This window comes from Lathamus discolor, chromosome 3 (genome assembly GCF_037157495.1).
Source record: "Lathamus discolor isolate bLatDis1 chromosome 3, bLatDis1.hap1, whole genome shotgun sequence".
Lineage (NCBI taxonomy): Eukaryota > Metazoa > Chordata > Aves > Psittaciformes > Psittacidae > Lathamus > Lathamus discolor.
The window spans coordinates 43,475,008-43,500,322 of NC_088886.1; the positions used below are offsets into that span (position 1 = coordinate 43,475,008).

General features: G+C 35.3%; 1 protein-coding gene across 1 annotated transcript in view; it reads left to right on the plus strand.

Moving 5' to 3' along the window:
• Positions 1–25,315, plus strand: part of SLC9A9 (solute carrier family 9 member A9) — a 207,940-nt gene that overhangs the window by 99,094 nt on the left and 83,531 nt on the right. The window contains exons 10-12 of the mRNA XM_065674907.1: positions 12,021–12,134; positions 13,972–14,083; positions 19,658–19,811. Of these exons, the coding sequence (XP_065530979.1) occupies positions 12,021–12,134; positions 13,972–14,083; positions 19,658–19,811 (380 nt within the window). The remainder of the gene's footprint in view (positions 1–12,020; positions 12,135–13,971; positions 14,084–19,657; positions 19,812–25,315) is intronic.

Below are 25,315 nucleotides of genomic sequence, written 5' to 3' on the forward strand. Positions count from 1 at the left end.
CAGGCAGTGCTGCTCAGGAAAGAGTCCAGATGAACAATTTACAGTGGTCAACATAAAGGTCTGAAGAATCAGCTACTTCTGATAATACAAAAATAAAATAGCATTTGAGAAGATTCATTTGTATAGGAATAGTATTAGTATAGTTTTACCCTTGTTTTAAATTGTTTTGCTTAAAGCAAATACTTTGGAAATGAGTTACATTAGAGGAAAACCTTGCTCTTGCTTTCTTATATTTCACTCAGGTTGGGTTTTGTTTGGTTTGGTCAGGCTTTTTGGGTGGTGGTTGTTTGGGGTTTAAGACAAGGCATTTAGCAAAATCTCTGTTTTGCAGCTGTTCAAAATGATCAGGGAAGACATAGAAATGCCCCTGGCTCTTTTTCTTTCCGAGAGAAGAAAATGACAAAGACATAAAAACATTGTAATCACAGAGTTAAAAAAATGAATGGTTTATCCTGCATATAGCACATGGTTGTTAGGAGGAGGTACCAGAAATCGTAGGTCTAAATTTCTGCTGTCTTTGAGACACCTAACTTGCATTGGAAAAATAGAAGTCACAGTCTTATACCCATGTAAAAGTCCAAAAGCTCACGTCTCTAGATATTAGCTATCATTACAGCTCTAGCCTAAGTACCCAAAAAAGAAGCAACCAAGCGACCTCTCATTCTTGTTCTGTGCTTTCCCTTGTAACCTCCAGCTTTCCCAGCCTGAGGCACTAATGAACTCCAGCTGTGTCACAGGCATGCTGGCTAAGCCTTGTGTTCCTGAGCTGGACGGTCATAGCTTGGTAACTCAATGCGTCTCTGCAGAGCAACTGGGTCTGTTACAAACAGCCTGCCCTCATTTATAAATTGCCTTCTTATCTCTAATTGAATATGCACCACATGCACAGTGCTTGTAATAATTATTACCTTTAAAATGGATTGCAATTGACAGGAAATGTACAATGAATTCCAGTTCTATACACAGCTATTTTCTGTGTTTAGCAGAAAAAGCTGAAGACTGGAAATGTGCCAGATGCATTGTTTGACCAGATGTACAATAAGATCTTATGAAACCCTGTAGAATAGTATAATGCTATAAAGAAAGCTAAAGCTTCTTACTGTATGGGTTTAACAAGAAAAATCATAACACAAGAAAATCTTTATTTCCACAAAAAGGAATTATACTACCATGTCTTTCAATCTGAATCTTAACAAAATCCCTCATTATCTGACTGATGTTCCTGGTTACTTAACTATGCTAAAAGAATGTTAATCTGCAGTCTCACGACATGTGTCTCCCCTTAAATTTATGCGGTTATGCTGTAATTGTTTCCTTTTAGCTGTGAGCTACATGATGGATGGTAAACAGCTAGGAAGCACTGCTAGAAGTAAACTGGCAACAGTGGACTTTATAACTGTGGTATATCAGTAATTAGCTGCATCATTTTTGATTCATATCGTAAAATAGCTTCTATCCTCTATCCCATCCATTATATTGAAATATTGAGTCTCCACATATAGAAATCTCATTAGAATATTCAGTTCTATACTTCTTTATATCCATTTTCCCTCTTTCTTTGCATGCTTGCTTTAGTGATTCCTTAACTGAAAATGTGCAGATTTACTCTGGCCTCATTAGTTCTCACCAATCATGTGTCCCTTTATCATCAGCATTTTGTACGAAATACCATATTCTACTATCTTACACATGCCTTCCACTACGAATAAACAGAATTTTTGACCTATGACAAAGATATGTTCTCTTGATAACAACAAGGAAGACAACAATTTTGCTTAAGCACAAGAACTGGAAAATACACATGCTCAAATGTAGTTTATGCCCTGAAGAAACCCAGAACTGCAGTGAAAACAGTATTTCTACAGAGAACCTCATCTTGTTGAAAATGATGTCATTTTTGATGCTGGTAGGCTAAGGAACATAATGCCATATGCAAACTAGTTTCCAAATGGATTCATTAAATATTTTACAATCTGTTTCAACATTAAACATTTTCTTTAAATATTAATCAAGTTCTTTGATTGTTAAGATTCCAGTTTACACTTTGCAGCACAATAACAGATGCCAGGAGTTAGCTGACATATACCAATTGGAATTAAAACATATAGGCCAATATATAATTGGCATATGCAGAAATATGTCATGAAATTCCAAGCTGAGACACATGTTGTAGTTTCTTTGAAAGGTTCCCTGAATCACAAATGAGATTCTCATATGTCTTCATCTGTGCCATGGAGTTAAACTGTATATGGCTATATAAGCTACTGCAGAATCAAAACCTGGTTCACATAACTATGCAGGCCATGTTATTGTGTCTGTCTCAATGGGCTCACAAATGGTCCGAAAATGGTCCTCACTGTGGGTACATAGCCCTTATCCCTAGTTTTTAACTCTGCGTCCTGGCAAATATTCTGTCTTGTGCAGAAAATTTCCTCAATGTACACTGTCAAAACAAGTCCCTTCCTAATTATTGCCACCCTCATAATCACTGCAACTTTGGAATGCATAGGGAGAAAAAACAAACCAAGATCAAGCTAATCCTGGGCTACGAACATATTCTTGCATTATCAACATGTGCTGAAACAGAGCAGACTGTAGTTTAACATTACATACTTAGTTTAACTTATTCATGCTTTGTAAATTTGAAAATTACAACATTCACTTAGTCAGTCCCAACTCTCTCATCTGAGAATTTGTGACAGAGATAAAAAAAAAGCTAAACAGCTGACTATAGCTCATCTCTTGATCCTGTCTGTGAAAATAATTAAGGGCTAAAAAGCCCTTTGTCAAAATCTTTTGGATTAAATGTTTAAATCGTGACTAGTATTCAAATAAGTGCCTTGTCTTTCCACACATTTTCATACCTATCTACTTTCATTTACCTAAAGTAATAAAAAGAGCATGGAAGTTTGAGCATCTGTTTCAAGCTTTTGACTTATAATTCTGCTTCAGTTCCACTAATTTAGGGGGGGTGTTGTCCGCCCTTTACCTCCAGTGGGCTTGAGAAGAGTTCTGAGTGTTTGAGAATTCAGCAAGGCCACCATTCAGCATACTCAGAAGCAGACACTCATGTAGTGACTAATACTTCTATTGAGAAAGCATTTCTCTCTATGAGGTGCCAAATAGTACTTCCCTAGCCACACCTTCTGCTTTCCTATAGATTCTTATTGAAGTTATTTTTAAGGTGCATTAAAGAATGACTAGTTGTATCTCTTCACTACAGATATTCAATTTTATATAAAAGAAAAAGTGTCTTAGGATCAGAGATTTAAGTACGGTTGAAGTTGTATCTTTGTTTAGGATTTTTAATTTCTTTTTAATGTGATGATTTTTTTCTTTCTGTTTTTTTTTTTTTTTTTTTTTTCCTGATGTCAATTGTGGGGTTTCTGAAACATCACCAAGGAAATCACTGGTAATTACTAGACCTGAAAACACTGGAAATCCTTACAATACGTTCTGCAACAACTTCTATTCTGTGGTTTCAGCCAGAGTCTCATTATAGCCAGACGCAAACCTAACCCATTGAAATTAATTATGAAACTATCATTTAAATTCAAATATCCACGGGCTCACTTTGGGTTTGCATTTATTTTGAGAGCAAGATTTCACTTTTTAGTCCTTGCACCCTAACAGCATCCAACTGCTGTAGCTTTTGAAGTTTTGACATTATTAATCTTTGCCTTGTTTGTGCTTAATACTACATATTTATCTCCATTGGCCTTTACACATACTATTAGCGTATGCACATACACTCATGGGCACACATACACTGTGCTATGTAAAAGGCATGCATAAACAGCACTAATAATTTCCTCCAAGTTCATTTTTTCCAATTATCCTTCATCTGCAGGTTTTTTTTTATGTATTTCACAGATGCAAATGCAAGGTGTTAGACAGCCCTTTGCCACAAGCAATTATTTGCTCAGAGTTGAATTGCCAAGGTTGCAGCCACTTGGAAGCTAACTTGCATTTGATGACAGCTTTCTTGTGCTTTATCTAAAACATGGTCCTTTGTAGTGTTTTCAAAAAGTACCCCACCAGTGAGTATCTGACATTTTCTGCATTTAAAAAACTAGCCCTTTCACACAATGTTCAAGTAAATCCCCCTCACATTCTATGTCTCAATTATCTCCATACAGTCTCCACTCTAGATTATATCTTTAAGTGCAAAGGACTGTTACATGAGGAAAGTCATGCACTCTGATACTTAAGAAAAAAATATGACACAAAAACATAGTTGCTATTCACATTTCTCAGTCTTTTTGTCCCAATAAATCATCAATTATTGAATAATAGCCTATGCAAAGAGGCAAGGAAGCTGTTTAAAGAGAACTGTAGAAATGAAACATAAGAGTCCCCCAAATTCCCACCCTAAACATATAAGAGCAGATCAGTGAACCTATTAAGCCAGTATCCTGCTTCAGAAACTGGTACTAGAACCTGCAGAGTAATTGCAAATAATACCACCAAATATAACTATAGGATAGCATTGTTAAGAGTTGGCTCATCATTAATAGGTCTTTAAGAATAATAAATGGAGCTTAATGTCATGAGGATCTCATGCTATTTAATACCAATTAGAGCAAGAACTGTCCTCAGAGGGAGGATGCTCTGCCTAGCTTAGAAAGAGGTAAGATCTTGTGTCCACTCTCCTCCAGACTCTATGACCAGATATATAAAAAACAGTATACACATATGGAAAACCCTGAACAAATAACAGTGGCACAGAAAGTAGAGAAGTTATTGAGTAAACATTTTCATCTTATATTAGGCAGCAAATACAAAACAGCGTGTTGTCAGAAAAACGTGCTAATCCTGATTTACAGTTCTACAGCAGTCCTCTACAGAATTAGATGGTAAAGGGAAGCATCAATACGGATAGACAGAAGCTGCAATATAATTTCTCTAGAACAGGTTCAAGGAGAACAAGTATTTGTCCTGTAATATGTCAGATACGCAGTGAAATGGAAATTTTCAAGTCATGAGCATCAGATCATTTTTTTCATTCTTGATTTTGCTGGAAAGCATAGAGAAAAGACACGCAGATTTCATAAGAATCTTTGTAGGTTTTTTCTTTCCTGATAGGTTAAAGGCCCTGGTATTGGTTACTTTCCAACACCTAAAACTTGACAAGGAAAGAAATTGTTTTTATGAACTCACTTCAAGAATTAATATAAGAGAATATTTCCTCTCAGCAAATTGAAATGGAATATATTGCATTTTTCCTCCTTAGAAACTGAATTGATCACTTAAGGTTAGGACTGTGGTGGCGAGTCACAGGAAACAAAACAAAACAAAAAAGCACTTGAGATGGGTGAAAAGAGGAAGATTAAATTGGTTGTGTTTTTTACTTTGGAAAAATCAGCAACGGTAGCTCTAATTTGAACACAGAGAAACACAAAATATCTATTAGTTCAATGAATTTTAAAGACAACTGGATTATACTACTAACATTACTATTTTACTGTGACCAGAAGGAGAACAGTCATGTTTTAAAGCATCTAAACCGCCTTTGTTAGCTGAAACTGGCTTTGGCAAAGCCAGAAATTTATTCTTTCTTTTCCTGATTTTTTTAACTATTGTTCAATATAGCTGTTCACTGTCAAGTCCATCATATTCCCTGCCTCCACCTGCTTGGAGATTTGCTTCCCCAGAAAGATGCCTTCCAAGAAAGTACCTTTCAAGTTGCTCAGAACAGGTCATAAACTTAACCTTCATTTTCATTGATGTTATTATTATTTGGCAGCCGTTTAAATTCTTTTTCTTCTACACAGTTTATTCTCTGAATTCAGCTTTATGAGAATATTAGCTTAACCCTAGATAGCACAGGCTGCTCATAGCCTCTTCATTTGCCATTAGCACCATTATCCCTCTCTATCAGAAAATGGAATAGCCATCAATAGCCCCAAAAATTTCCAAAGTCATTCCTAGCACAGTGATTCTAGTACCACCATTAATTTCTGGCCAGTTAAAAGTTTTTTATATCCCTTCAAACAGTTTTCCAGCTACACTGTTATGCTCTATTTTGATCAGAACCCTTCCTTAATACTTGCAGAATAATACAGTACTGCTCAATTAAATGTAGAGAGCTTCAACTGCAGTAATCCCCTGAGCACATTATCTTCATACAACAGAGCACTGATGACTCCTCCTTCCTTTGTGCCTGCAACATTCAGGAATTTAGGATAAATAAGCACTTTCAAAGTGGTTATTTCTAGTTTGTGAACCAAATGATAACTTAGATGACAAGCTGTAGGAGCAACAGCATCATTTACTCTGTTTTGGAGATACCTTCCATTAAGGTGTCATTCTTGGGTTATTTTTAGGTACAACTTAATGCCTGCCTCATGTATGATAGCAAAAGTCAGTTGTGCTGCAGGAAAGGGAGATAGTGATCTAAAAATGTTCCCTCTCTTACAAACTGATCAATGTTTGAAACAAAAAAAAAAAAAAAAAAAGAAGTTGGAAAGGACCTTAAGATCATATAGTTTCAACTCACCGCCCTCACAGGGAAGAACTTCCTTATACCTAACCTGAACTTCCCCTATGTAAGTTTGAACCCATTACCCCTTGTCCTATCACTACAGTCCCTAATGAAGAGTCCCTGTACCAGAACTTTCGTGGCAGTATGAAGATTATGCCAGAAGAGACTAATCCATAGGGTAAATACAAAACCTTGCTGGCTTTTCCTATTGCTTGGTGCTGCTGTTTTCTTAATTTCTTTCTCTTTTTACTTTCCTAGCTCTTCCTCAGGCCTTAGGAATCTTTTCAACCTCCCAGCTCTATAGGGAAATAGAAAGTTATTGAGTGCCTTCCTTAAATCTGTTGGGGTGAAATTCATTTAATTCAGTAGCAAAGCCTACTGATAAAAAAGGCCAGAATTTTGCCGCAGGGCATAAAAGATCTTGTAAGAATCTGTCTTTGATAGTGGGTTTGTAAGTTTACAGTCAAATATTCTTGGATATCAAAATTAATTTTATAAACAAGTTTGTATTCCATCATGAATCTGAGTTACTTCTACTGATTCAGCTAAGTATGTTATTCTAGAAATGAGCATTATATCACTGTGATGTGAAGATTCATTATAGTTGTATAAAGGATTTCAGGCAAGAGGTTCAAATTCAGACCTTCTTCTGATTTTGTAACCTCTAATCAAAAGATTAAATAAAGCAATTAGACCATAATATAAGCTTCTACAATCTAAGAAAAATTATGGTAGTTGGAATTTTCACAGTATTTTAATTCAAAATAGTTAGGGAAAAGCAATTTTCATCAACTATTGATTTATCAATATCCTTGACTTCGTGGATCATTTTTGATAGCTGTGTTCTAATTAAATAGCATATTCAAATATAATAAATTTTATAACCATCACTTAACACTGACTGCTTGGAATTTTAATAGCTCTGTCTCCTTCAAATCTCTCTTAAAAAGTATAAGCAATTTTACATCACAGCTTCCTAGTTGCTGTTGGACTACTGAAACTCTCCTTATTTTGATGTCATGCAAGAGTATATTACTCCAAGATGTAAACCCTAGACAGATGGTATTCCTCCATGTTGCTAGAAAAATCAATGCAAATAGAGAAGGCTTGAAGGTACCTGCAAGAGGTGAATGACATTCCTTCAGAAGGTAATAAATCAGGTGAAAGAATGTAATATTGCCATCAGTGAGTGAAGTTCACTGAATTTTGCTGGAAGTAAGTTGTGGATGTAATTCAGCTTTTACCCAAAACCCTTGTACTTTGATGAAAGAAAAACCCTTTTACTTGAGATGAAAGAATGCTGTTTAAAATAGTAGGATTTGAGAAATCATATTTTCCATCTCTCCAGCCACAAGGGGACTGTGGCATAGAAGATATTAATTTTCTCCTTTTGATGCTCCTTTAAAGAATTCTATTTTTATTGCAGCTGAGATGGGAACTTTGTATGTCCCATCTTCCAGGTACACTGATTACCTAGATAATCTCGAACAGTGAAAATTTAAGTAGTTCTATAAAATGGATCAAGTTGCAAAATCCATTTTCATATGGCTTGTTTCTGTAATTGACTTGAATGCAACTGGGGAGGGTGGAGGGAAGGAAGAAGAGAAAAAGCACTTCCCTTATCTCACTCCAAAGATAAAACTAATACCGTTTTTATATCATATTAAATTTTTCACTTGAGTTAAAATAAAACATCACTATAAGATAAACTTAAAGCAAGTCTTAGGATGTAGATAACCTGGACTGATTCCTTGTTCTGCCAGTGAGAAATGAACTGCAAGTTCAGAAGAATATCCCAACTCAAAGCTGATTTTTTTGCATATCCCTCTTAGTACTTACAATAACTAAGTATAACAGAAAAACTAAGCATGTTTGGTGAATGATGTGTTTGAGTACATAAATATTATTTCTACTTTAATAGATATTTCTAACATAAATCTTTTGTAATATCGACTTTTTACAGAGAAAATAAACAAAGCAAACCAAGTATCAGTTTTGCTAACCCACTGAGCTAAGACCCTAAGCTTAAGTGCCTGGATTGGTTCTGAACTGGCGTTTTTGTAAATACTCTACTCTGCAATGTGTTGACATTGGTGATTTATTACAACTCTTACTTTAAAGCTATCAGCAGATTTATAGACTTAGTGGAAATGTAGAAATGACACATTACAAATGAGGGGTTTTAGTTTTATACAGAAAAAAAAGTCTTATTACTATGTGTATATTATAATGGTTTCTAGCATAATTTTCTGGTAGCCTTGGGAAAACTAATGGCAGCATATGAGCAATTTAATGCCAATTTCATTTAAAGTGGAAAGAAGTTAGCTATCTGTGCGGAAGGCAAGGGAAAGGAATTTATGGTTATAGACAAAATATTCCAAAGACTTAATATCTAGGAGTCTAATCTTAACTTTTTTCTTTTTTTTTTTTTTTTTAAGCAAGTAATCGCACTTGCAAGTACATATATTCGAAATAAGGAACATTTTTGAATGGCATTTAAGCAGACCATGGACAATATCCCGGTCATTGTGGCCCCTCAGACAAAAAACAGTTTTTCAGAGGTTAATGTGGAGGTTGCAATTCTTGGAACTACTTGGGTGTCCCAGGAAATTATAAATTCCAGATGAAAACCTATTCTTCTTGTTGTTCTGCTTCTCATAAAAAGGTCTTGACATCTCATTTTTAAAATAGTGACAGAAACTTTTGTGTGAAAAGCATGACTATTTGGGAAAATGAATCTATGGAAGCTATTTCTTAACATGGTTTTCAGAAGATCTCTTTAGAATAAATTGTTTTGTTCTGATGGGGTTTATGCTGCACAGTACTGACAGTTAAGTGCTTAATAGAGTATCTGCATGTGCTCTGTATTGCTGTTGAACAAAACACAGAAGTTGAGGAAACACTAAATAAAACACTACGCTGAATACAGGATCAAAAGTGAAGCCTGAAGGACTACGAATACATTTTATGTTATTTCCACAAGCATTATGTCCCAGGAAAAGGCATCCAGATACCACTTCTTTTATGACAATAACTGGTCTGAAGCAGTTGATATTTTTTTAATTTATTTTTCTTTTTGTTAACTCAGGGTGAGAAATTTGATCAAGGCTGCACTCCATAAATAGATGTGTCTTAAGAGTGATATACTTTTAAAAAAGGAACAGTAAACCACATCAGGAATACAAAAGATTCTTAATGAAGCTACCAAGCTAGTTTTACCATTCTGAAGAGATGAATCTAAGAGACCATATCATGGCTGTACCTAGAATAGGAAGGAGCCTTCTCTAAATTAGCTATTGAAATAGTACCTGGCTTTTTGCTGTACAAAGGAAGGAAACTAATCTGGATTTAATCTTCTAGCAAGTAGGCAGTGCTCTGATAGGGAAAGAACAAAAACACAAAGAAACTAGAGATAAGGGTTAAGGGGGAATCAGCACAGTTCAGCACCAAAATTCACAGGTGAAGAAAAAAGAAAAGAGAGGGAAAGAGGGATTTGGATTATATTTGCTCTTGCAAACAAACCAAAGTTGGTGTCCAGCAATACGATTCAAGAACTGCAATAGATTACAACATTGCATGTATCTGACATAGATGAATGACTAGAAAGTTTTATGTACACTGCAAATATAGGCTAAGAAAACTATTAGACCTATGATGGGGGCACAGAAAACACTGTCCCAGTGCACTTCAGGCAAGACCAAGCTTGAATTTACTGTTACAGATAACTGAGAAAGAATATACAAGCAGACGTAATGATATAGCAAAATCTGGTTTCCTTTAAAACTGTGTCAACAAAAAGTTTGGAAAATAACAAGAAAGAAACTTCAATTTCTAAAATACATCTACTTTACATTTCTTTAAGTCTTGCATAAAATTTCGTAAATGGAGAGTGAAATATCATTCAACTTGAAAACCACTGGAGCACCTTTATCTTATCCCAACAACTAAAGTGTGCTGCTGTGGCTCCTCATAACAGTATGCTTCCATCAAAAGGTTTTTATATATACACAAATACCTTTATATATGTATATATATATGCATATGTATATACACATATATATGTGCGTGTGTGTGTATATATATATATATGTAGATCTTGTCATGATGCTCCTCATACATTTTTTAAAGAATTAGAAAAATGTGACAAATTACATTCCCACTAAGAAGTGGGATTGTGTTTGCTCCCAAACCAGAATTGCAAAGATTTATCACAACAATTTCTATGGGTCACAAGACCACATACTTTGATGTTTTTCGACAACTGGTTTCTCTCATTTAACTGAAATAATTTAAGTCCACTAACTTGCGAATATTTCTTGTTTGTTTTCATGTTGTTCAGCACTGCAGCACAAAATGGGGGTTATGGAATCTTTGCTTGGGATAATTGATGGTGCTGCCATGGGGCCCAAAGTATCTCTCTATATACTAGTGGGTTTTATGCCATTTTGCCTCTGAAATTTGTTTTAAATAATAATGCCGACAGCTCTCATTTTTCCTTTGTTAGAGCTCAGTGACTGTTATTGGATATTTATTTTCAGAAGCACAAACATATTACTAAAAAATACATAAGCCCATTGATGATGAATAACATATCTCCATAGTAACATTCTGGATAGTGATTTATGACTGGTTGTTGATGGATTGACAAACTTCAGCCCTAATTCGGTATTAGGATTTGTTAGCATAGTCTCTTGAGCCCAAAAGTAACTTCAGAAGTTAAAACACCTTTTCTTTCTCTCTTCTGTAGTTACTTGGCAGTAACGATTGATTTTTTCCAGATCTGAATAAATATGAAAATTTATATTATTAGTTTTTATAGAATCAGCTGCAAATGCAATCAAGAACATCCCCTCAAGGCAAATGAATATTTTGGCTTTGCTTGGTTTTTCACAGGAGAAATCATACCACAATCACGTATTTTATGCTTATTTTTATAATATGTTTAAATTGTATATTAAATAGTTTGGTTTGAAATGAGTAATTGATATTGGGCTCATACACCACAACAGAAGTTTTCATCTGCAGCATAATATTCATGGTAATAAAACAAAGATCATGTTATATTTTATGGGCATAGGTTCTTAGAAGTCCATTTAGGAATTAGTTTTTTCCTCTCTTGACATTAGCGTACCCATATCCAGCACTGTATTATGCATAGCCACTGTGCAATCAGTAGCTCCCTGTGGCTCCACAGGCTCACCTGTGTAAACAAGAGCGAGCTTAAATTCCCTCAACTTCCTTACAGTTTGCCTTGAAGCTTTTATAACTTACTTCCTGTTTACATATTCCATCAGTTGTCTGTGTCAAGCTTTCATACACAAATCAGAGAAAAACTTGCAAGCAACTATGATTTTTAAAGCTAAAAGACACCATGTATATGGTATAGCAAATTAGGTGGTTTTGAAATCCACCCCTGAAATAGGTGCAATTTCTGTTCCTTTCATCTAAACAGTTCTGTATTCCCCAGGAACCTGGTGGCAAACAGTAGTTCATTACAGGCATGAGTCATAATTATGTTCTTTCTCTCTCGTTTAAGTTGTTCGAGTTCATGAATTTTTTGGCTGAGAATGTCATCTTCTGTTACATGGGACTTGCACTATTCACGTTTCAAAATCATATCTTCAATCCTCTTTTTATCTTTGGTGCATTTGTATCCTTTGCTTTAAAGAAGTATATATCTATCTACATGTATATGTGTATATATATATTTATACATATAAAGAATGCGTTCCACGTGAAAAAAAAAAAGTCAACAAGCAAACCAATAAGTTTCTTAAATACTAAAAACCAATTTTTGATCAAGTCAAAAGGCAATCATCTTCATTACATATATTTCAATAACTGGCTCAATGCATATAAACACATGGTCTTCTGGCAGTTGCTGTTTTGCAGATCTGTTATAAGGCAAAGAACTTTAATCCAGGTGGGGAACTTTTGCCACCAGTTTACAAGTGGGATGGGAAATTAGGATGTGTACAGGGACACAAGTCGGGACAGGTGCAGGCACACAAAGCCTTTTTGCATGTCCAGAGCCAGTGCAGATCCACAAACTGTAGAGCTGTCTCCAGACAGACATGCGCCATGAGCAGAACTTACCCAAAGCTACCTAAAATAGTATCATTTTAGTCCTTAAAAATAAAACATTTCTGGATTTCCTCAATCTTTCCTTCTTTGTATGTCATATTTTCAGTGTACATGGACTTACTTACACCTAAAGGATTTGTAAGAAGAAGAGTCTGTGTCTAAATCTGCCATAGTTTCTCAATAGATCTGTTGCTTTCTTGTACAGTGGTACAGATTCTTTTCACACTGACAATTTAGACAATGATTCTTTTGGCTCAGAGCAGCAGCCCTTCGCTTATCACTTTTTGATGAACTGTAATAGCTTTGAAAGTTGGGATCATACTTTTTATTTGCAGTAATTCCTACCTGTCATTTCCAAACGAATACTAAGAACTGCACCACAGCTCCCTTGGCTACAGGTTGGGTTAGATGGCAGAGAGGACCCCAATAGCCTATTCCACACCACCACCACAATAATGTGAGTACCATACTGTGTCCTGCACTCCTAGCACGGGAAGACAGTTGAATGTAGGAACAGCACTGAGCACCCCAGGTGGGGACTGTACTGCAGGGACCTGGCTCTATCATTTCCTCTCACTAAGAGCCAACAGACCACAACAGGGTTGCACAGGACATGTGAAGCAACCACTGCTAATGCATGTTCTCCCAGGTCCATGGGAACTTTAAGCAGATCTTAGCCCAGCAGATACAAAACATACAGACACTGCCACTCAAGTATTTCCTCTATTCTAAGCTCCACAGCATCTCTCAGACTAAAAGTGCCAAAACTGAGCCCTAAGAGTCGCAAGACAAGGAAAGGGCAGAACATGCTAAAAACATGTGTAAGGAGCTCTGATCGTCTCTCATTTTTTTTAATCTGAAATAACCTCATGTTTCTAATTAAGACAACTTTTGTGATCATCACGCAGGAGTCATAGAGAACCCCTTTAGAAAATTGCCAAAGAAAAAGCAGTAAAAACAAAAAGCCAAGAATACTGGATATAGACAATATGAATTGTCAGGAAATAAGAAAGCAATAATCATGTCCAAAAGCGCATTTATTCTTTGCAAATTGCTGCTCAAGGAGATAATGCCATCTCTGCAATTGATGTTGGCCATTTTACTGCAGGAATGAAGATGAAGTCACATGTGATATAAATGCAATGAGTAGAAGTAGAGTGATTGAAGTTGGATATGTAATGATGAATATATAACCAGGATGTCTGGGGAAGACAATCTCTGCCACTGAACAGTTCTATAATGAAATTGGAACCAGAAAGATCTGACATGTAAAATATGAAGGAATATAATCTCATATTCATTTTAATTACACTTTTAAAATAAATTTGGATAAATGCTGGGTTTAAGTTAACTGGTTTTGTCAGAAGCTCCTGCACTATTTTCCTCAACATTTTACATTTTAGGTGGCAGTTTTTGTCGCAAGAGCTTGCAACATATATCCACTTACCTTCCTTTTGAATCTGGGTCGAAAACAAAAGATTGCGAGGAACTTTCAGCACATGATGATGTTCTCAGGTAAGTTCTATTTTGCTATTTTCCCTGTCCATTTAACAACTGACAAAGATAGAAATCTAACACTAGAAAAACCACACTTATTAAAAGTTATTATCTTAAAACTCATTATAGTCTTTTCAAAGCTAATGAAGCAAATGAATGTATTCTCATTAACTTCGCTGTGCTCTGGACCTATTTTAATGAACTTTTTTGAAACCTATCACCCAGAAAACTGATCTTTCAACCCATTGTCCTCCATCTGCCTACACTCCCATGTCAATTTGGGATACCATGGTTTTTTGTTGTGTTTAGAGGCATTTGTAGTATACCTGACAGGATGCTTATGTACCAGCAAATAAAGATGCAACTGTTAAAAGTACTGATACTCAATTCAGTGGTCTGTGGTAAGTTCTTTAGCTTTAGGAACAGTTTTACTTTGAAACATAAGACTAGGAGAATTTAGTTACACAGAACTTTTCATATGTGTGCCAGCCTCATATTTGAGTACTTTATTTTCCAAATTCAGATTTTATTTCTTTTTAACTGGTTAATACTATAGAATTTAAAAATAAAAAATTAAAATTCCAGAAGAGGGGGTGATGCTCTATGCTGATTTGTGCATCATCGCCTGTACTGTTAATATCTCAGCAAGATTCTGTATTTTTGGACTTCCCCAAGCTAGAAATATCTCCACTTGACTTTATAACGCTAGTTAGGAAAAACTCACTTCTAAGCTAAGAATATTTGTTTAGTAAAAGACAGAAACACAGTAGCACAATGCCATTTATGAAATAATTTTATAAAATTTTATTTTCTTCATTTTCCTGCTTTTTATACAAAAAACATGTTCCAGATTTTTATGGATAAAAGTTCTTGATTGACAGCCTTGATGTACACTGATCTATTTAGCCAGATAACAAGCAAAAATAACATGCACCACATTTCAAGCTTCCTTATTAGGAGTTCTCCACATCAGGGTGCCTCATTTGTGCACCTATGTAATTTCATCTCTCTAGGCAGCGACACAGTAGTTCATTTCTATATCCATTCAATCTTTCTGCTAAAAGCTGCCATTGAAAATGTCAGCTAATACCGGGTAGATTGTAGTGAGAGATGATGACATACATCCATTAGGAACTGGCTTTCAGACTGCCTGCTCACCTACAGTTGTTAGCCATGTAAAATTTATATGTAGATCACTCTAGCAAAGTTAGCAGGTGGCCAAGAGCATGAGAAATAGCTTTGTATTATTAGTTACTTGGTATCTGGACTCAATTATTTGTTTTGGTTTTTATCAGTATAGAAAGAATGCTTTCTAAACTACAGAATTAAAAATCTTCAAAACTATATCTTATTATTCACCTTTCCTGTCCTTGTTTTCTCCAGTCAAACTTCATTCTCCCCACAGCTAGGAGCAGAGAGCAGCCTGCAGCCAACAACTGAACGCGAGAAGTCACATGTTAGCATTCCACTACAATCTGGCAGCTGAGAACTGAAAATAGTAACATTCAAAACTTCTAAAATATAAATGTTCAAATTCTTGGAAAAGCAGTTTTTAACTGTTTTCAAAGAAACACTGAATTTTGTAGAGAAAAATGTCTTTACACTATAAAAAGAGTAAATGGCATCGTCTGCAAGTAGAACAATAAAGACTGACTGCTTCTCACACTGCCAGCAGTTTCACACTTCACAGAACACTTAGCATATATAGGGTTTCTGTGTAACTATTTTTTAATATGCACTAGGATTCTTGCTTACTTACCAATAACATTCTTATTTACTAGAAACTGATCATACTGTATATAGCAATAAACAGAAGAAAATTACTGCCACAAGAGACATGCTTCTGGCACAAGCAAACAAGGCATGGAATTTGAGTTTGGAGGAAGATGCTTACTGCCTACACAAGATCAGCAATATTCTGGTTCTAGCAATCAGGGGAAAACTGGGCTTAGCTCACCACAGCATCCCGCAGTCAGATTTAAACAATGAATTTGGGGTTAGGATTGGGTTTTTTTTCATTGCTAACAAATGCGTCAAATATTTACTGCTTTATTTTCTGAGTTTTACTGCCATGATCAGCATGAATATCGAAGTCTGAAAAATGCAGCTATGGTCAGGCTGATTAGCACTGCTGATTAGCATTTGTGTATACCTTACTCTGCAAAGAATTCTACTGAAGTCAGTAAATTCTACTTTTTGAGCTGTATTAACAAATTTGATAAAGGTGGAAGAGTTAACCTTGGAAGTGGATTATGTAGCATTTTGATTTATTACATTCTCCACCTGCTTCTGTCACTCCTAATGCCACAATGGAGGGCGGATTCACTTTACTTTTACAAACATGTTTAATCATGATTCCTGAGAGTATTCCATTGTAAATCAAAACTAGATTAGTCCTCCCATAATTAAGCCTCAGCTTCTCAGATTAAGTTCAACATCACCTAAAATGCGGACGCCAGCAATCTCTGCTCATGTGAAAAAGAAATTTTTTAATGTCTTAAATTGTAAATGAGCTATCACTATAAACTAGTGTTCCATGCTGCATGAAAAATGCTTCAGTTCAGTTCAAGTCCCTGCTGTGATGCTTTTAACTGGTAAGAAAAATTAAAAGGGAAGGAAACTGAATGGATCCAAATGCGCTTATTCATGACACTAACATGTCTGATATTTAGGCATTACTGCCACATAACCGGGAGGGGACTATTTCACAACATCAATACTGCACCTTCCACTCTGTCCAATATCTCTATTTACCTTTCACTATGTTTTCCACTTCTCTACAGCATAAAAATCAGCAAGAGAGAGTATGGTGGGATACAAGGCTACAAAGGTGACTGTTGTTAAAATAAGACATTACAACAGCAGCAGAGTCTCAAAGAGTCAAACACAAGTGCAGGAGCAAAATAAAAAAGAATGCCTGCGTACAGGCAGCTGCTGTGCATTTACATCTGCACACTCACACATGTATGGTGGTGGGAAGTGTCAAAGTGAAACTTTCCAAGAACACAGAAACAAAATCAGCTAAAAGAGAAAAGAAAGCAAGGAAGAAAAGAGCAGAGAACTATGGTTGAAACCAAAACACCAGATTTACATACAGAAAGTCTCCTTTCATGGCAGATTCTCTCCACACTACCCACAAACAGTACTGCCCTCAAAGGCTCTTCAGGGGGATGGGTTCAGAGTGATGTGTGCTTGTGGAGCATGAGCAAAGGATGGGTAAAAGCCCAATAGGACACACCTTTTCTGTTCTGTGGGCCTCTGAATCTTAACCCTAAGGGTGATTTTAGAGACCTTGACAGAATAAAGCGTATCCTTTAACGGTTGGCACAGCTAGCACAAAAAAATCTGACAGAAAATATGTGACAGAGCCCAAAGGAACAACAGATCACATCACAGATGTGGAGCTGCTATCAGTGCTGCATCTCTGAGAGATGATGGGAGAGAATCTTTGTTAATGGTTCATCGCTGTTTTCCTTCTACTGTGCCACTGTCTCCAGGTGTAGCTGGGGTACCAAAGTCCACCGGAGCAAATCATTCCATTGTGTTTCGTTGGTATTTTTCCCTGAGGTGTTACAGAAAATGTAACCTTCCTTATCTTCAGTCTATTTCAGTATCTTACTGTCTTTTCTTAGATAGCTAAAATTCCTTTCCTTCATGTTGTTACGTGGCATGTATTTTAATATATATTTAATATATTTAATATATATAATATATGTGTTTATACTTATATTTATATTTAATATAATTAATATATATATTTTAACACTATATATAACAGTGTTCCTTGCTTCTCATTGAGTCTTTACATTTTACTTTTCATTTGTCTGCTTCCCACTGCTTTAGTTGGAAGCAAATGCTTTGTTTGATTATCTATTTTACTTTAGACATGGTTTTAGTTGAAACTGAATTAGCTCTTCTATGTTGAGCCTTTCATTAATGAAAAAAGCAGTGGAAGCACTCACTTCTTCTCTAAACTGAAGAAATACCCAGCCCACTGCTCAATAAGCAGAGTCTTAATGACATATTAATCAATGTTTTTATATATATATATATATATATATATATATATATTTCCTCTTACTAAAAGAGATACTCTAAATTTAATACTGTACATAGCAGTGTGATGCCGTTGTGGAAAACAGCATTGTTTTCCACCAAAAGAAAGCCATCAATAAGTAATTTAAGCATTTCATCTGAGCTAGTCATCAAGATTACCACTATAACCACTGGGAAAAAATAATTTCAAGAGTGGCTCAATCCATCCTCAGATACATTTAAAATAAGCTGATATTTCTTTTCCCATAAGAAAATAGCAAGGTATGTGCATCCTTAGAGATGTATTTTACAAAAATTAAGGACAAGACCACTTGTTGACTGTAGCATTATTTTCCTACAAGCAGAGATTTTAAACCTGCTGCAACTAACCATTTTCAGCTAGTGTAAAGCTACAGTCTGGTACTTGCTTGCAGAAATGGCTTTGTGTTATTCTCTGGATAAACTGTACCCTCTTGTACACCAAATAATTCGCATTCTAGCTATGTAATCTTAAAAAGCCTTAAAGTTCTATTTCAAAAATAGCTGCATTTAGCAGCTGATTAAATGATTCTGCATATACCATCAGTGCTTTACAAGAGGTTTAATTACTAGATTTATTCTCTCAATACTTGCAAAGTACGTTTTGGATTCAGTGTGTAATGCATACATATAATGGCTTTGATCTCTATACTTCTTTTGTGGATTACTTTTTTTTTTTTTTAAACTATAAAGTAAATTTAAATAGATAGATGAAGAGCACTGGGAAATAAAGAGTATTATTTGTTTTATGCATCCTGAGGGCTGCAGGCACTAGCAGGCTTTTTTCCCCCTCTTTTTTAAAATGTATCAGTCTGTGAGGACCTGTTTAATCAGCTTATTACTACCTATGGGGCTTTTTTTAAAACTCTTTAGCTATTTTCTCCATGTTTGCAAGGTTTTGTTTATTCAAGTCTCTGTAGGTGTATAATTTTACAACTACTGCAATATTTCAAGTACATTAAGAGCTAAAAATCTACATTTTGTATCCCCTTTTTTAAATACTTAAAATCAATCTTTTAAGAAGCATTGGTTTCAAGTAATTATTTTTCTGACTGTTCTTAGCACATTAGAATATCTAAAAATTTTAAAGAAATCTATTTTTTCAAGCAAGAAATGGGTTAACCTATTTGGGTACTAATTTTAATGCCAATACTCTTTCTCACTTACATTTTATTTCATGAGTAGTCCCACTGAAGTCAGTAAATCAACACAGGGAATAGATTTCTTTTTTAACATGCCTGAAGTTTTAATTACTGTTCATTTGCAATTATTCAACACAAAGGATTCTCTGGATGTAAAGAAAATGTTTGATTATTATGTGAATCTTCATTGTCCACTTTTGCGAAGTTGCTTACATTGCATTAAGCACTATCCTCTCAATCAGGACAATTCAGCATTCTATAAATATAATCATGGTCTGAAAATTTCTTCTGCCCTAGGAATTAATTTTAGGCTGAAAAGAGTAAAATTCTGTTTTCCCATCACATTAAATTTATAATTCTTGACCTTTTTTTTTAGGTTTACGTGGTGCAATAGCATTTGCATTGGCTATTCGAGACACAGAATCCCAACCCAAACAGATGATGTTTACAACAGCACTGCTTATCGTGCTTTTCACAGTCTGGGTATTTGGTGGGGGCACAACACCAATGCTCACATGGCTTCAGATCAGGTTAGTACTGTCTTTACAATATTAACAATCAAAATAGCACACAATCATTATAGATCAATCACTAAATTCCTACAGCTAAGGTTACTTATATGGTTTTAAATACACTTTTACAAGCATGAATAAAGTATTTGGCTACCTGGTAGAGGCTCCAGACCACAAGGAGCTCGTTCTTCTCAAGTTCATTCTGGATTTGGACCTAGGTCAAACCTATCCTCATTTTGTAAGAGTTTGTTTCCCTACTGTTCCTTTTAAACACTGTGAATGTTTGCCATATCCTCCTTACTGTTGAAGAGCAAGCTATAAAGTCATTTTTTCCCTCATCTAGAAATATGTATTTATTACACAAACCTGTCATAAATAATGTATTTCAGGTTATAATATGCATATACTAGAAAAATTTACCTGCATTGGTATACCATTCAGCCTGGACTGGTGCATCATTCAGCCATTAATTTATTACTCGTTGTTTTATATATGCTCCTTCACTATATTACTTTTTACATTACTTCATAATCACTTTTATTCACAGAAAGCTATGAAAGACAAGGGAGGTTAAATAAGAGAGAGGGAAATAGGAAGCTGGAATAAGAAGTATCTAATTTAAAAGTCATATTCTGCAATGAGCTTTTTTGAAACCCACTTTTATCAGAGTGTGATGCTATTCCTGAGTTGTGGTTACTTCATAATCCATTTAGAACTCACTGCCATGATTCATAAGGTCACCAAAAATCAGTACCAAGATAGCCTTGTAATTCAGAATTCCTTATCATTTATTTTATATAGCATATGCTTTCTTTGTTTACAAAATGATGTCTGATTAACAAGCCTTCCTGTCAGACTGTTGCTATAAAATACCAGCTGAAGATAACTAAATTGGAGCTTTAACAAAAATCATAGGTAAAAGCTTGCAAACAAAATAAGGCCTAGTGTATGAGTGTACTGTATAAACAAAAATGCAGGCATCCATATGCTTTCTATTTCTGTGACAGCTCGATTATTTTTCATGACATCTCTCATGTCCAATAATGTCAATCAAGTTTGGATATACTCTTCCAGCACTAGCCATCTTTCTGAGATATGCCACTTTTTCACTGTCAGTCAGCAACAGGATTGCTCTATATGGCAACTGGGTGAGAAGCAGTATTCTCATTAAATCTTGTGGACCAGATGAGTTTGGATTACTATAACAGGAGATTAAGGAATACTTCTGAGAATACAATAAGTGGAAAAGGAGGTAGGCAGTAGTCATGTGTATAGTCTAAGGACTTAGGTCACTAGATGCCTGACCTGGTCTAGATCTTTAAGTAATTTTTAAATTAATACTGTCAAGTGCTTTCACTAACACAAGAAATTTAGTTGGAGGCAATGGCATTTCTTCTGCTACTTAGTACTACCCAGAGGTGGGAAGCACCACAAGTGAGGGGTTGATTCTCATATTAACTACACCCTTCAATGCAAGCACGTGCTTTCTTCACCCACCTGTACAACTGATTTTACCAGAGATGCTGAAAGTAGACAGTCATTATTGGTCTGAAATGCTCACCTCTTTAGTGATGTCCGCTGAATCCCAGAAGATCTGCAAAGCAGATTTACCAATCAATTTGGGTTTGTAACTGGGATGTAGGTTTTCTTACTATAAAGCCATTAGGTTCACAACTCCCACTTAATTTCTTTACATCAGAACATACAGCTTCATAAATTATGAGAGTGTAGTCAAAATGAGATAAAATAGACATCTTTAATTACAAATATATCTTGAGGCTCTGATTCCTCTTTCTAGTGAATATATTTAACTGTCTTTATAATTTATTGCACTTCAATACAGAATTTTGTCCTTAGCTACTAGCATTTGTCATTTTAGTCTGAAGTAAGACTCCAAATTATACCACCTTGCTTGGTGCACTAACCCCATTATTCTTGGAGCTGTGTCTGAATGGCAATTCTGAGCTGTGTCTATCCCCATCTCTTTTTTTTTTTTTTTTTTAATAAAATTAGAAGAAAAGTATTCTATTTTTCATGCTCACTTGAAGTGTTGAGCTCATAAAACCAAGGGAAACTGTATTATGAGTACAAAAATGTTACAACTATATGTGAAGACACTCATTGGAATGGCTTGGTATGTTATCAATTATAGGAAAAAGTGGTGAAGCAATTATGTCTGTAAGCACAGAATAGGGAGACTGGTCTTAAGCTGAGAGACTAGTGCTAAAGTGTTCAACTGAAGTGAACTTATACTAGGCACCATCCTGGGGCAGTTTAAAACCACTTCTGTACTATTTCCCAGTACTTTAGGAAACAAGATTTACCATGACTGTTCAAATTCAAAGCAGACTGCTAGATCAGTTAATCTAAGCAACAAGAAATAAAGTTATTCATATTATCAAAATTAAGTACCTTACAGGAAATGACTGCTTTAAGGTCTCAGCAACTACAATGGATTTCCTCACTTGACCCATGAGTTGCTGTATAGGTAAACCTTCTCAGGAGACAGGAACAGTCAAAAATACAGTGGGCAAATAAATAAGAATCCAAAATGGATTGTGCTTTTGTTTGCCAATTAACCATTTCATCATTAAATTATTATCCAGCAGGTCATATATTCAGTTGAACAGGAAGCATTCAGAGAATAACAGACAGGAACACGTGATTTCTGAGACTATTTCCATTAATTGAATCTTATTCATGAACATTTTAATTTGTGCCCACTCTAGCCATGTGGAAGAGACTATAGTTCCTATCAGTAGTTCAGAAAATGCAACTCTTAACTCCTCAAGGTTGGTCAAATTTGTCTTATCCTAGCAAGTAGTGTTTTGAGTTTATATGTTACAGACTAACTTAGCCACATTTTTGTTTTAAAACATGAATAAATCTATCATCCATTAACTTGAAAATATGTAAAAATAATCTAAATTACAAATAACACTAGTATATTTACCATTTGCTCTACCATAATGCATTACGATAGTCAACGTAAAAGATAGTATTCAAGATCTGTACAGCCTTCTTATTGTACAGTATTTTCTACATATTATACTGTGTTTCAATGATTTATTGCACTCTCTGTAACTTACACTGTGAAATTCTCATAATGGTGACCAAGACTCCTCATGTATCAGCAGAGTATAAGGGACTAGAACAATGACAATTTTTAAAAAATAGTGGTAATAGTCTTCCAAAAAATCAATTTTGTTTCCATAATAGCTGGAATTCCCGTAAGCTTCCACCTCTCCTCACAGCAATAGCATCAGATTTGATTATTTTTTTTTCAGTTAAAATTCAACTTTATGTAAATATAATCTGTCACTCTATTTTTAGAGAAGATGTGTCCTCAGACATAACTACTAGCTGAGTTATTCCAGGAACACGTATGGCTTATATAACACTTGCAAATTGTTGCCAAAACACATAGTAAGATATATAATCAAAACTAACCATGTGCTACTGAAAAAGGTTCCATTTCCATCTCCCATTTAATGCAGCAATATCACTCAGCTATCTCAAAAGGTTGCAAAGGCCAACTGTGCTGAAAGCTTTTGTAAAAAGAAGTTTAAATGGATCCCAGCAGTTCACCCAAGTTTATTGAGATTCACAATTCTAGATTCCTTCATTTAACAAACGAATTACACTGAAACATGCTCCTGCTTAAGCTATAGCTTTACTATAAGACAGGCTCTGAAAGCCTTGGAAACCTGACCTGCTGATTGCACAATCCATGTCTACGTGTTTCTATATGTAAAAATACAGTTTTAAAAGAAATCTACAGCTACATTTCTCATACTGGTATATTTACTCTTACAGAGTAGCCTTCAAAATGAGCCTTAAAATTATTGAAAAAGTCTGAATATTTTTTAATTGTTCTAAAAGTATGAGACATACATTTTCAGAAATTTATTTATTTTAGCTGTCTCCTTTCTTTAGATACCTGAAACTCTGACCTTCAGGAAGTGTTGAGTGCTCCCTTTCTGAAAATGTGGTCCTGTTTAAGTGTTCCAGTTGTCTGGCACAGTAATACAACATTCCTGAGCACAGAGGCATATGCATAGTCTGTTACAGTGTTATCAGCTGGCACACTGAGAGCAGAACTGGTTGCACCACGTTCCTAAATAATGCATTGTCTTTTGCTTTATCTGAGTTTCAAGTAACAAAAAAAAAAAAAATATTGCCTTTTCTCCCCATGTGAAAAGACTACAATATACTGCTCTTGGCAGACAACGAATAAACCTGCATCAATGTATGAGAATAATATCATGATACATCAACAGCAAAACTAAGATAGTCATTTGAGTTCACAGTCAAATTGAAGTATTCAATAAATGCGCCTTCAGAGATATTGAGTATTACCTGCTAATGCTTTTGGATACGTCTCCATTCCCCATACTCTGTTTAAAAATAGAGAGCTACATTTTACAGCAAATCTGCAATGAGAGGTTTGGGAATAAAGGATTCACCTAACAGGCAAAGCAAAAATACAAAGCTGTTAATAAAACATGTCCTACAAAGGCATTGTGCTAGGTATTAGGTCCTGTTTGTTTATCATCACCTCCTGTGTAAAGGTTTGTCAGGGGATTTCCATACCTTTTTTGCATCTCTTTGCAACAGCTCTTCAGTGAATGAGGAAATTTTTATTCCATATTCTAAATAAATACAAGGCAGCACTGAATAGTAACTTTCAATACTGTGCCTATCTGGCCATTGCCTTGCGTATGCATTTTACAAACTGTCTCCACCTCTGTCCCTGGTTGCACTTAAAAACATTCCATTTCTAGTTTACCTAAAACTTCAGTTCTAAACCTCCAAACTTCTCTAAACACTGATGCCGGAGAGCGCACATAACGCATTTTTGGGGGGTGACCAAGAATGTGAATATAAACTCACATTCTCAGCAGGAGCAACTCCTCATTGCACTTTTCTAAGAGAAAGTACCAATCCAGAAAATTAAATCAATCAACACAAACTATTCCAATATTCAGCTGTTGCCTTCCTTACTTCTAATTGACCCAACTTTTAGATTAATTTCCAGAGTTTTCGCAGAGCTCTGCCTATTCTTTTCACTGTTCAGATTCCAGCTTTATAATTATAGACTGCTATTTCTCTTTGCCTATCTAGGCAAAACTAAACCTAAAAATGTCAAGGTTATATGTTTCCGAAACTTTCTTTGCATCAGTGAAGCCAGAAGGTCTCTAATAGTGAACAGCAGCTGGTCACTCATCCACACTACACTGGCACAAATACAACATAGCTTAATATGGTCAGTGATCTCTGAGAATATAAAACATAGAAATGCATCAAATGTAAAAAATATAACTGAAAAAACAATATAGTGCGTGTAACAAGAATAAGAGGACAGGATTCACATCTTGTAAATTAAGTTTCCTCAGATCTGTTTGAAATGAGTACATAAGCAAAAGTAGTATCATTGCTGTGGAGACTCCTTTATGTTTTGTACATAAAACAATTCTAACTGGCTAGGAGTAGAGTGCAGGTAAACTGGGAGCAATATTGTT